General features: G+C 39.5%; 1 protein-coding gene across 1 annotated transcript in view; it reads left to right on the forward strand.

Moving 5' to 3' along the window:
- LOC131688832 (plexin-B) overlaps nt 1-14,945 on the forward strand; it is a 695,949-nt gene that overhangs the window by 307,979 nt on the left and 373,025 nt on the right. The window contains exons 3-4 of the mRNA XM_058973381.1: nt 6,363-6,594; nt 6,648-6,907. Of these exons, the coding sequence (XP_058829364.1) occupies nt 6,363-6,594; nt 6,648-6,907 (492 nt within the window). The remainder of the gene's footprint in view (nt 1-6,362; nt 6,595-6,647; nt 6,908-14,945) is intronic.

The following is a 14,945-nucleotide window of genomic DNA, read 5'->3' on the forward strand; positions in this document are numbered from 1 at the left end:
CTTATATACACGTTAGCACACGCGACGTACAAACGCACACGCGATCGAACACGTTAACTTACAAACGATCGAGTATTTCGCGATGATACATGCGGTCGCCAAGTCCCTACGCCCGCACATAGCTGAACCGTACAATGAATATCACATTCTTAGAATCAAGGCCGAGGAGCCCTTCCGAGAACCGAGCTCTACAGCTCCAGTAGGACAACTCTCGAAAAAAATTTCTTCTCGTACCCGTTCAATTCAGCATTTTTTTGTATTGTTTCATCGTTTATAAAATCTTGTTTTATCATGGGTACGTTGACAAAACAGTGCGCGATGGAATGAGAAGCTCCTTGTTTTTGAGTGCTAGAATCAGTGGCGTAGCAAGAAAATTTTTCGGGGGGGGGGGGGGGTGTGATTTTTTTTGTATACATATGAAAAAATGTTCAAAAACATTCTGAGCAGGAAAGAAATGTTCAAAAACCGACAACTCAGGAACGGGTTTGGGTAGTCAAGGTAGGAAAGCTAGCTGTTAGTATAGAATAAATGCTCTTCCCCTACGATGGCAATCTGGGTGGCAAACCTCAGACTATCTAATTTACTGAGCCCTTCAGTTCCCTTGTGCCATTCAGTACAACTTCCTCGTTGAGTTTCCGACTGGTTCGCGAACTACTCGGTCTAGTCCCCGGAGATAGATCTAGCCTACTTCGACGAAAAGTTCCCGGCGAGAGAAGTTCGAGCCAACCAGCCAGGTGCTGCGGTCAGTTCGGCGATTCCGGTAGAGTAGGGCATCCGGTTTGCTGGAGCCCCGGCGCGACTGGTGGTATATCGTCGCGGTCTACGCGGTCTCGTTCCCGGCGGTGAATCTGACTGGTAAGCTGACGGAGAGGTCCCAGACGAAAGAAGTTCTCCCGATACCGATTCTTATTTGGTTTCAGTACCACAACTTCTTGAACTCTTTGACTCCGTAACCGGTGCCATATAGCACCGCAACTCCTTTAAGCCATTTAGTTTTCTTCTTGGGTCATTCAGCACTACTTCCTTGATGGTCCATTTAGTCCTCGACTTGTTCGCGAAGAACTCGGTCTAGTCCCCGACGATGGACCTGACCTACTCCGACAGAGAATTCCCCGGCGAGAGAAGTTCTTCCGAGATCGAGCTAATCAGCTAGGTGCCGAGGTTAGTTCGGCGATTCTGGTGAAGCAGGGTATCCGATGCACTTGTGCGCCGATGACCAGCGACTAGTGGTGTCTCGTCGCTGTCTACTCAGTCTAGTCCCCAGCGGTGAATCTAGCTTGCGCTTACGGAGAGTTCCCTTGCGAAAAGTTTTCCCAATATCGATTCTTCTTTGGTTTTTGCTATTTTTCTATCGGAACAACCGTTGGGGTGCCGTGGTCGGCCTGGCGAATCCCCATGGAGCGTGACGTTCGGTTCGCTGGCGTTTCGACGCCTCATACTCGCTGCTCTGTTGCAATCTATTCGACTACTCCTCGGCGGTGGATCTAGCTTATACCTGCGGAGAGTTCCCTGGCGGTGATTGCTCTCCCGAAACCGTTGTTCGATGTCCATTCCGCTGTAAGACGGTCATGATCTACATCAGCGGTTCTCAACCTTTTTCATACCACGGACCCCTTAGATATCACACTGGGTTGCTGCGGACCCCCACAGATAAACATCAATGTTGTATGCTATCAATATGTTATTTTCAATTTGTTAGGAAACAAGATTTGAAATTTCAACGTGCACTCGAAAAATATATTTTTCTTCGCGGAATCCCAGCAATGACTTCGCGCCCCCCTAGGGGCCCGCGGACCCCAGGTTGAGAATCACTGATCTACATCATATCTCTGTTTACTGCGTTCCACGTCTCTACGTCGCTTGTCATTCTGTAGGCTACATTATCCGGGTTGATGTCCGGTCCTCCCGTTTTAAGTAGCTCCCTGCACGTCACTTCTAACCTCGGACATTCAAAGACTCTCCTCGGACATTCAAAGACGCTTCAGGTACAGTGTTGACGTTGCGTACCCACCCCGATGAAGATACTCCTTAAGCAGCCGTGGCTCGGTAGGAGCTGTTTCAGGTGGAAGGTCATCTCTCTGTGCTTTTTATTGACCCACGTCGACAGGTTTGGATGAGCCGGTAGGTCCACTTTCCTTTCTCCGTATTATCCCATTCCTGCTGCTACGTCACCATCGAATCGATTCTCATTATCTTCCTCACGTTTCTGTCTTTTCATTGATTGTAGCACTTGATATCCTCCGTCAGGGTAATGCAGATGGGGATCATCTCGGCGTCAAGGCATACTGCCTCCGGTACGCAATCGCAACTCGTACGACCAGCAGTCGAAGCGTCCTGTTCAGCTTTTCGCGGTTTCACTTGGTTTTCAGCGTCGCACCCCAAGCAGGATCCCCATATCGCAGTATCGATGACGAAACACTAGATAAAGACCCGATATTTCGCATGTGTAATCAACATGGTTGTTTAAGCTCAATCAGTCGTCGATTATCACTCCCAATTGCTTCAGTGCACGCTTCGATGCATTCAAATGTCCTTCGATGGTGATCTGTATCCGCTGAACCGCTTTACAGTTGCTGTCCAACAACAAATCCGTCTTGTAGTGAGCTATTTGCAGCTTGACCCGTTCATCCAGCTCTCGATCGCATCTATTGTCTCCGTCACCCACACCTCCATTTCTTCAAGTGTCTCTCCGTTATTGACACATCGTCCACGAAACCAACGATTTTCACATTCCTGGGGCAGCCGCAGGGTTAAGACCCCACACTGATAGAATATATTCGTAAATCGCTAGGAATTAATTACGCACAAACAACTTTCATGAAATATACGAATTTTTCGTACATATGATGAATCGTTCGTAGTTCTATCGAAACACTTTTATTGTTTATTACGAGTTTTTCGTGAAAACCACGGAATGACTTTCGTTGGCTTATTACGAAACAGCTTCATTCAGTAAACGAGTCGTTCGCTGTTATATACGAATAGCTTTATAATATTTACGAGCACCATTCGTCAAACCATCCACGTCAAAAGAGCAATATGGAGCCATTGTTGCTATTCGTCAGATAATTGTTGTTGTCTGACTATTTAGTAGTCGTATCCGTGTCCGCCGGTTGCAGGAAGATTTCCTGAACCTCTTTCGCTTCCAGTTGAATCCAGTTCCAGAATCTGGAGCAGTACAGAATCAGTTGAGCCACTGCTCGTTGATTTTGTATGAATAATTTTGAGGTTTTCTCTGCCGGAGCAATATCGGTGCTGTCAAACATCGATCCTAAAAGATCGAATGCGACCAACGAAACATTTCGTTTCATTCACGAAAAATAATGTCGATAACTTTCGTGCAATGTAAACTAAATAAGTAAAATTTACGAAAACTTTCGTTCATCAAGCGGCCATTTCTTTGTACCACAATAAAATCGATTTGGCCACAGCGATTTTTTTAAATAAAACAAACGATGTTGTCAAACATCGATCCCAAAAGATCGACTGAAAACAATAAGAGGCTAATAAATACGAAAACTTTTCTAAGATAAACGAAAACATTTCGTGCGACCAACGAAATGGTTCGTAATATACACAAACGTTTATTAAAATAAACAAAACATTTCATTTCATTCACGAAAAATAATGTCGTTATCAACGATAAGATTCGTGCAGTGTACATTAAATGTGTAAAATTTACGAAAGCTTTCGTTCACCATACGGCCATTCTTGTTCATGAAATGAACGAAACTTACTACTTACAATGCACGAAAATACTTCGTTGCAGAAAACGACGAATGAATTCGTGCATTGCATGATTCATTATATTCACGAATTTATATTATCAGTGCATCGTACATCCCACTCCAAAGTGTTGGACAGAGAATGGAGCCCTGAGTAACGCCTGCTGCGACTCGCATTGCCTTCTGCCGTTTTGTTCGTCTGGTACAGCAGTGCTCGAATCTGGAATCTCTTCAGGATCTGGCTCATTCTTTTATGCCACGCTGCGGCATTGGTCTATTCGAGGCTGGATGGCCCGGTGACTTCCCTGACTTTGGCAGCAACATCAGTTTCTGCACCTTCCTCATTTCGGGGATTATCATCGTCTAAAGACTTCCGGATATGCCAGGATCACAGCTTTCAGCGCCACGGTTGGTATTCCATCCGGACCGGGGGTTTTCTTTGATTTTAGTCACATCGCACAGTGGCACGACGAGTGACAAAACCCCAAAAATCAATGTCTTGTAATTCTTTTATAAATATTTATTTTATTTTTCTCACAGTTGGAATAAAGGTATCTCAAAGTTTTACTATGATCGGATGAAAAATGAATTTTTAACATGTCGTTGAAGCAAGTGATGTCGAGGATTTCTGTTCAATTCAATTCATTGGAATTTTTAGTACCTTAGAGTTTCTAATGGCGATATCTCAAGAACTACACAGCCGATTGGAGCAATTTTAAATTCATTGAAAAGAAGAATGAATATGCTAAACCATAGATGGGAGAAAAAAATCCAATTAAAAAGTTTCATATGGTATCAGTAATTTATCTTAATACGTCTTCCAATTTTTGAGATGGTCTCCCATGGGTCACTTATCATGAATCTGACTCAAAATTTAGTGTAGTTTCAAGATATATAGGGCTCATCTTGCGCATTTTTGCTCCGAAGTTGGTATATTTATGTTTTTGAAAATACCCATATGGAGACGCCTTGTAGCTCATAAACCTCCTTACAAATTAATTGCCTAAACAACATGATATTACTGAAAAATTTGTGATTTTTGCTAGTTTTGTCAACCATTTCTGCTATCTTATGAGATTGGCTACTATGATTAATGTTTATATTAACCCTTTAACGACCAACGCATTCAAGAGGGTTTATATGAAAGTAGTCGAAAAAATGAAATATGGAATATCAAAACTCATAGCAGAAATGGATTCAGCGACCCAAAATTAGCTAAAACCCCAAGTTTTAGCCACATAGACCAATTTTTATAATTTTGTCACGACTTTGTATGAACAGGTGCCACTGTGCATCGGCGCGCCTTTGAGCTCGTCGTTAGTTACTTGCCACTCGACTGTGTTACCTCCTTTTTCTTCGCCGTACGGTGTCGGTGACCAGGTAGTTGAATCGTGATTCGGGAAGAGACCCTCAACGATTATCTTTAGCTTACCCGGGAATATTTCATCTGGTGTCGACGGACCCTCGTCTTCGTCATGACGACTCAGTACGCGTCCCCTAGGGATTGACGTTTATTTCTCAGCACAGCTACTTATGAGAATTGGCTTGCTAAGCTCCCGTTTTAAAGAGTCCCTGCCTTCTAGATACGTCGCTTGCGCTCCTCTCCGATCTTGCGCTCTGAGCCCGCCTTCTGGCTCTAAGACGAGCAGCGTGTAGCGTACTGAGTTACTCATTTAACCAGTAAGCTGCACGCCGTCTACTGCATGGCCCTAGTTTTCGTGACATTGTAACGTCACAAGCCGTCACAATCCTTCTTGTTAGCCGTCAGCCGTATCAACGTACTTGATTACGTTATTCGCCGAAGTAACTCAACAAAGAGGTTTTCGTTAAAGGCTTTAGTCTTCCACTTTAGCTTGCCGCCCGTCCTTCTTCGTGCTGCAGCAGGGTTCTATTGACCGATGCGGTAGCGAATCGCCTGGTGGTCTCTATGGGAATACTTCTCTCACACTCTCCAGTCCATGTTCGCCATCAGTCAAGGACCACAGAATGTGGCGAAATTTCTCTCGGTACCGATATCCGTTTCGTGAACCATTAAGCTCCTAGCTCCTCGCTTCGCCGCGATCTACTCGTTATAGTCCTCGGCGGTTGAGCTAGCCTCCACAACGTGCCGACATGTAGGTGTCGAGTCTGCAGCAAATTTTCACTACAAGGAAATATTTGATTTGATAACTTTTGCAAAGGAAACTTTGAGAATTTCATTTAAAATATTAGGCATATTTTTGTTTAACATATTAATTTTTTTCAAATTTCTCCAAAATATTTCGGGGGGGGGGGGGGGGAGAAGGTTGTTCGTCCCCAAACCCCCCCCCCTCCCTCTACTACGCCACTGGCTAGAATGGTGATATTCGATCTGATAGGGTGGTGTGTGATTACGTTCAAGTTGTCGTTGAGGACTATCTAAGGCGTTTTTAGAATTAAAAGATGTTCACTTACTCTTCTCTTTCGCTATACAAAATTTTTAAAACCTCCGTGGTTTTCGATAAGGATCGATAAGCCAACTGCCAAAATACATTTTGAAGGCAAATTTCGGAATAGCATACCCTGCTGCCAGAGGAATCGCCATCAAGCAAAATAATAACCCTTGCTGCACCCTTAAAACAACGAACAGTTACTGTAATTACATTTTCCTTGTTTCAGATTACAATTATTTGTCAAGCTGATGGTGAAGATTACAACATTTTGCGAGACGCCAAAATTACTCAGGCGGGAGTCAGATTGAGTCAAGATCTTGGCATGAAGAAGGATGATTATGTATTAGTAGCAGTTTTCTCGCCATCCAAGGAAATTACAAGTGAACCCCAGAATAATTCAGCTATGTGCGTTTATAGCTTAACTGAGATTGAAGAAGTCTTCAACGAAAATATACATTGTGAGTTTTACTGAATTTGCAGTAGTCAATAACGCTAACGTTTTTTTTCATAGCCTGTTTCAATGGTAGTATTAAGGACAGAAATCTTGGATACATTTCTGGAACCATCAACGACGGTAAATGTCCCGTGGTAGGATCTATTGGAAATATATTCAGCTTTTGTCATGTTGGGTTGAAAATTAGTGGTGTCACACCGATTATAGCGCGCTCTCTGTTCCACTTCCCCAACGAATCAATAACTTCGGTTACGACCACCAACACTGGGCCTCACACACTTGCATTTCTAGGTACTGCTGATGGGTGGATAAAAAAGGTAAGTAGGGTTGACGAGCCCTTATTCATCTCATTAGTCACGATGGCACACTATTTCGCTAATAACTCGGCTTGCAGTGATTGGATTGCGGTTAAATAGGTATCAACATCTTTGCGTTCCTAAGAAACAGATCAATAAAAAATCTGTCTTGGAAAATGTTGAATACTAGCAGACATTGCTCTAACTAATCTGTTCAAATGGGTGCACGCAGCGAAATTTCACAAGATTAAACCATCAAAATTCACTTTTAATTTCAATCGACGGCCTATTTTTGATTCGAAACTCTTTGATTGTTAAACATACAATGTTTTATTATTAAACTAACAATATAATTTTCATTCCAACCAAATTTTATATAATTTTGGTTTGGCATAGTAGTAAATCAGCGTGTATTGAAAATGTTTGTGTTTATATTTATTAATACAAACCTGTTTTAATCTACCTAGTAGTGCAATTGTGCCTTTCTCATTTATCCAAACTATGATTCTTTAGCTGCTTTCTTTTGCCTTTCTCATATAGAAAGGTTATGCAGTCACTCTGAAAAACGGCAAACTAATCCCGGCCCGGAGGGCCGAGTGTCATATCCCATTCGACTCAGTTCGTCGAGATCGGAAAAAGTCTGTATGTGTGTGTATGTGTGTATGTATGTGTGTGTATGTGTGTGTATGTATGTGCGTATGTGTCAAATAATGTCACTCATTTTTCTCCGAGATGGCTGGACCGATTTGTCCAAACTTAGTCTCAAATGAAAGGTGCAACCTTCCCATCGGCTGCTATTGAATTTTGCATCGATCGTAATACTGGTTCCGGAATTACGGGTTCAGAGTGCGGCCACACAGAAATTTCTCATATAAACTATAGGAAAAATTAAAAATAGAATTTTTATTTTTGATGCTAAATATGTTCAAGGTGCATGAAACGTCGAGATTTGCTGCAAACTCGAAAAAAAATTTGACGACGATTCACTTTTTTGGATTTTGGCACATTTTTGCCTTTCTCATATAAAAGGTTATGCAATCACTCTGAAAAACGTAAACCTAATCCCGGCCCGGAGGGCCGAGTGTCATATCCCTTTCGACTCAGTTCGTCGAGATCGGAAAAAGTCTGTATGTGTGTATGTATGTGTGTGTATGTGTATGTATGTGTGTGTATGTATGTGCGTATGTGTCAAATAATGTCACTCATTTTTCTCCGAGATGGCTGGACCGATTTGTCCAAACTTAGTCTCAAATGAAAGGTGCAACCTTCCCATCGGCTGCTATTGAATTTTGCATCGATCGTAATTCTGGTTCTGGAATTACGGGTTTCAGAGTGCGGCCACACAGAAATTTCTCATATAAACTATAGGAAAAATTAAAAATAGAATTTTTATTTTTGATGCTAAATATGTTCAAGGTGCATGAAACGTCGAGATTTGATGCAAACTCGAAAAAAAATTTGACGACGATTCACTTTTTTGGATTTTGGCACATTTTTGCCTTTCTCATATAGAAAGGTTATGCAATCACTCTGAAAAACGTCAACCTAATCCCGGCCCGGAGGGCCGAGTGTCATATCCCATTCGACTCAGTTCGTCGAGATCGGAAAAAGTCTGTATGTGTGTGTATGTGTGTATGTATGTGTGTGTATGTGTGTATGTGTGTGTATGTGTGTGTATGTATGTGCGTATGTGTCAAATAATGTCACTCATTTTTCTCCGAGATGGCTGGACCGATATGTCCAAACTTAGTCTCAAATGAAAGGTGCAACCTTCCCATCGGCTGCTATTGAATTTTGCATCGATCGGAATTCTGGTTCCGGAATTACGGGTTTCAGAGTGCGGCCACACAGAAATTTCTCATATAAACAATAGGAAAAATTAAAAATAGAATTTTTATTTTTGATGCTAAATGTGTTCAGGATGCATGAAATGTCGAGATTTGATGCAAACTGAAAAAAAATTGACGACGATTCACTTTTTTGGATTTTGGCACATTTTTGCCTTTCTCATATAGAAAGGTTATGCAATCACTCTGAAAAACGTCAACCTAATCCCGGCCCAGCGGGCCGAGTGTCATATCCCATTCGACTCAGTTCGTCGAGATCGGAAAAAGTCTGTATGTGTGTATGTGTGTATGTATGTGTGTGTATGTGTGTATGTGTGTATGTGTGTGTGTATGTATGTGCGTATGTGTCAAATAATGTCACTCATTTTTCTCCGAGATGGCTGGACCGATATGCCCAAACTTAGTCTCAAATGAAAGGTGCAACCTTCTCATCGGCTGCTATTGAATTTTGCATCGATTGGAATTCTGGTTCCGGAATTACGGGTTTCAGAGTGCGGCCACACAGAAATTTCTCATATAAACTATAGGAAAAATTAAAAATAGAATTTTTATTTTCGATGCTAAATGTGTTCAAGGTGCATGAAACGTCGAGATTTGATGCAAACACGAAAAAAAAAAAATTGACGACGATTCACTTTTTTGGATTTTGGCACATTTTTGCCTTTCTCATATAGAAAGGTTAGGTAATCACTTTGAAAAACGTCAATCTAATCCCGGCCCGGAGGGCCGAGTGTCATATCCCATTCGACTCAGTTCGTCGAGATCGGAAAAAGTCTGTATGTGTGTGTATGTATGTGTGTGTATGTGTGTGTATGTGTGTGTATGTGTATGTATGTATGTGCGTATGTGTCAAATAATGTCACTCATTTTTCTCCGAGATGGCTGGACCGATTTGCCCAAACTTAGTCTCAAATGAGAGGTGCAACCTTCCCATTGGCTGCTATTGAATTTTGGATCGATCGGAATTCTGGTTCCGGAATTACGGGTTTCAGAGTGCGGCCACACAGAAATTTCTCATATAAACTATAGGAAAAATTAAAAATAGAATTTTTATTTTTGATGCTAAATGTGTTCAAGATGCATGAAACGTCGAGATTTGATGCAAACTCGAAAAACAATTGACGACGATTCACTTTTTTGGATTTTGGCACATTTTTGCCTTTCTCATATAGAAAGGTTATGCAATCACTCTGAAAAACGTCAACCTAATCCCGGCCCAGAGGGCCGAGTGTCATATCCCATTCGACTCAGTTCGTCGAGATCGGAAAAAGTCTGTATGTGTGTGTATGTGTGTATGTATGTGTGTGTATGTGTGTATGTGTGTATGTGTGTGTATGTGTGTGTATGTGTGTGTGTATGTATGTGCGTATGTGTCAAATAATGTCACTCATTTTTCTCCGAGATGGCTGGACCGATATGCCCAAACTTAGTCTCAAATGAAAGGTGCAACCTTCCCATCGGCTGCTATTGAATTTTGGATCGATCGGAATTCTGGTTCCGGAATTACGGGTTTCAGAGTGCGGCCACACAGAAATTTCTCATATAAACTATAGGAAAAATTAAAAATAGAATTTTTATTTTTGATGCTAAATGTGTTCAAGGTGCATGAAACGTCGAGATTTGATGCAAACTCGAAAAAAAAAATTGACGACGATTCACTTTTTTGGATTTTGGCACATTTTTGCCTTTCTCATATAGAAAGGTTATGTAATCACTTTGAAAAACGTCAACCTAATCCCGGCCCGGAGGGCCGAGTGTCATATCCCATTCGACTCAGTTCGTCGAGATCGGAAAAAGTCTGTATGTGTGTGTATGTGTGTGTATGTGTGTGTATGTGTATGTATATATGTGCGTATGTGTCAAATAATGTCACTCATTTTTCTCCGAGATGGCTGGACCGATTTGCCCAAACTTAGTCTCAAATGAGAGGTGCAACCTTCCCATCGGCTGCTATTGAATTTTGGATCGATCGGAATTCTGGTTCCGGAATTACGGGTTTCAGAGTGCGGCAACACAGAAATTTCTCATATAAACTATGGGAAAAATTAAAAATAGAATTTTTATTTTTGATGCTAAATGTGTTCAAGGTGCATGAAACGTCGAGATTTGATGCAAACTCGAAAAAAAATTTGACGACGATTCACTTTTTTGGATTTTGGCACATTTTTGCCTTTCTCATATAGAAAGGTTATGCAATCACTCTGAAAAACGTCAACCTAAATTTTTTTTCGACTCGCATAAGGTTTCTGGATTTAAACAGGGGCGTAGTTGATGGTTTACGGAGAGGGGTTACACCCCCCTCTACTGTTCACTCCCCTCCTTTAAAAATCTCCTTAAATCACCCCTCAGACCACCACCCCATCCAGCCCTCATACCCCTCCCTTTCAACCCCATCATCTTTAAACCACCACTATATCACAAAGCATACCAATTTAAGCTGGGGAGTCGTTCGTTCATGGGACTTTCGCCCTCCTCACATACACACCCCCACATGACAAAATGAGTTAGCAAGCAGATAACATTGATCTAATGCTGATTAGGCTAATGGAGCATGATATTTTTTGTTTCAAGTGTTTCACCGTCGACACGTAGCTCATCAAGTTCGTGGCTGGCATGCCATTGTGTATAAGTGCAAAGTGTATTAAGAATGTAATGGACATTTCCACAATTATGTTGAACATAAAAAGCCTCCGTGCCATAGTTTAGAGAAATGAGAAAGGCACAATTGCACCGCTAGGTGGATTAAAACAGGTTTTTCTTTTTTATTAGAGTTTATTGACTTAGAGTGAGGCAATCTTTTTCCTTTTTTACATTGTAACGATATTTCTTTAGCAAGGAGCTGGAAGGGGTGAAATATTATTAAGAGCCATAGTACTGAAGGAAGAGCGAGGAGTTGAAGGAAGAAAGTTTAGAAAAGCGTGGAATAGGGTCATATGAGCACGTCTAGAGTTTTCTGGTTCCGGCAGCATAAGTCATTAAGTGACTTTACGCTTGTCCGGGCATGCTGCAGACTCAGGTCATTCGCATTCGCACCGCTGAGTTTCAGAAGACAAAAGGTTAAATAGCCGGCAAATTCTAAGCTTGCACATATAACCCTATTCCGCGCTTTTCTAAACTTTCTTTCTTCAACTCCTTGCTCTTCCTTGAGTAGTATCTATATCTATATTTATTTTATTTTTTATTTATGTATTTATTTATATATATATATATATATATATATATATATATATATATATATATATATATATATATATATATATATATATATATATATATATATATATATATATATATATATATATATATATATATATATATATATATATATATATATATATATATATATATATATATATATATATATATATATATATATATATATATATATATATATATATATATATATATATATATATATATATATATATATATATATATATATATATATATATATATATATATATATATATATATATATATATATATATATATATATATATATATATATATATATATATATATATATATATATATATATATATATATATATATATATATATATATATATATATATATATATATAGGGTGTTTGGTTCATTGTTAAGAATCTCTCGGGAGGTGATAGACTATCATATTTGGAGAAAAAAATTGTTCTACACATACCATCAAATCTCAACCGGTACAGAGTTATTGAACTTTTTGTATAAAAAACTTATTTGTCTTAAAATACCTCTAACTTTAAAAGTATACTTTGTATTTTAAATGTTTTAGTTCCATTCGAAAGGTGAGAAAATTTCCTATTGAATGGCGTTCTCATATCTTTTAGTTAATTAGTTTTAATTACCTTTTAGCTGTGAAGTAGTTAAAATTTAGTGTTTTTGAGGAGGTTTTTGCTAATTTTCTCGAAATAATGAAGTATGATTATAGCAATATCCATTGTCCAAAAGTTGGGTTTTAGGACGATTCATAATTTGTTCTTAGACGTCATATTCCTATCTCTTCTCATTTCTTTGTAATTTCATTACTATACTTTTTCTGTAACCGACTTGCAAGTGCTTAAAAGACTCTAATCTAAAAAATATGCTTTATATCGTTATTTACAAGATTTCATTGGAAAGTTGACAAAATGTCCTATCAGTGTATGTACAAATATCTTTTAGTTAAGTGTACTAAATGATTTTTTACTAACGAAATAACTCAAAATTTGTGTTTTTTGGAGTTTTCTAATTATTCTAATTATTAATCAACAAAATGTATCGTTACTCTTGTTCATTTGATGCCCTTTAATGTTCTCTATAACTTTTTATTTGACACTTTGTCTATATTTCTTTTCATTTTGCTGCTATTTAATAGTTAACACAGCATGACCTCGCCACAAATGTAGTGAGTTCGAAATCGTTATCTTTGGATATGAAACGATGTGATTAAAACGATTTTGCGTCGAAACCAAAAGATATTATTGAATGGAGTCAAAGAAAGAACTGTAGAAATTGCTGAGATGCATTATTTCCATGATAATAATGGTGATGTTTATTATTTATTATTTTAAGAAAATTAACGAAAATGCTAATAACAGCACTAACCTTAAACTAATTTACTTCTAAAAAACCGATTAAATCCACCTAGCTGTGAGATGAGAACACATAAAGGGCGAACACGAAATTATTGCGACACCGAAAATGTCATGCCAATTTTCTTATAATGTTTAAAATCAAACCAAAATTTCAGGGTAGTTTTATACATATATTTACTTCAAAAATCAAAAGAAAAGTTAATCGATGGAGCCTTGAGTGTAAAATTGAAGGCATTTTCGCTTGATGCCCTCCATCAAAGCCTTTACAGTGTCATCCGGTACCAGTTACTCATTTTTTTCCATTTTCTTAACATGTCTTTTTCGTCTTTGACTGTCTTCTTGCTCTTCCGAAGTTCCCGCTTCATCATTGCCCAGTACTACTCCACCGGGCGCAGCTCCGGACAGTTTGGCGGATTCATGTCCTTTGAAACAAAATGGACAGAATTGGCCTCATACCACTCCAGGACACTTTTAGAATAGTGGCATGATGCCAAATCTGGCCAAAATAGTGGAGCTTCGTCGTGCTGCTGCAAGAACGGCAAAAGGCGCTTCTCGAGGCACTCAGATTTGTAGATCTCGCCATTTACTGTGCCCTTTGTCACGAAAGGCTCACTCCGCAGTTCGCAAGAGCAGATGGCCTGCCAAATGAGATATTTGGAGGCGAACTTCGACATTTTCTTCTTAAATTTGTCGTCCACATAGAACTTGCTCTTGCCGGTGAAAACTCCAACCCCGGAATTTGCTTAAAATCGGCTTTTATATACGTTTCGTCGTCCATCACACAGCAGCCATATTTTGTCAGCATCTTCCCGTAGAGCTTCCTTGCCCGAGTTTTAGCCGTCGATTGTTGCCGCTCATCGCGGTTTCTGTACCTTGTATGTATGTAGTCCAGCTCTCTTCTTTGCATTCTGGACGTAGCTCCGCCAAATCACGGCTTGAGACGATGGGATTTGCTTTAATCATCCGCTTCACCTTTCCCTCCGTCTTTTTGTTCTCCGGTCCCGGTTTTCTTCTAGCTCCTTTGCCGTGGTCCAACGTCAACCGCTCCTGGAACCGCTTCAACGCTCTGGAGACGGTTGAATGGTGAATGTTCAACATTTTTCCCAACTGCCGGTGCGACAGGTCAGGAAATTCCAGGTGTTTGGAAAGCATTTGTTCTTTCGACTCGCGTTGGTTCACCTCCATTTTCGTTGAATTGAAAAACACGTCTTCGAGTTTGACAGCATGTAAACAATACACATCAATGAGAAAGTGTGCAAAATTTGGTTGATTTTTACCCAAAGGTAAAAAAGTTATGCCCTGTTGAATACGTCGCAATAATTTCGTGTTCGCCCTTTATCACTGTTGGATCATTTATTAGTTTGCAGAACTCATGCGAAGTAGTAAATCAAAATTATAAAATACACGAATCAAATTATATTAGCTTAATTAATGAAAATTTAGACTATATTTAGAAATAAGTATAAGATTAATAGAATGAAGTGACTCAAACTAACAAATTGAATGAAATAAATAAATGGAATGACTTAATCTGAAATGAATAAAATTAAAGACATGAACAAAATGAATTAAATGAATAAAAAGAATCGAATAAATCAAATAAATCCAATGAATAAAATTAAAATTAATCAAATTAATC

The sequence above is a fragment of the Topomyia yanbarensis genome, chromosome 3 (genome assembly GCF_030247195.1).
Source record: "Topomyia yanbarensis strain Yona2022 chromosome 3, ASM3024719v1, whole genome shotgun sequence".
Taxonomy (NCBI): Eukaryota; Metazoa; Arthropoda; class Insecta; order Diptera; family Culicidae; genus Topomyia; species Topomyia yanbarensis.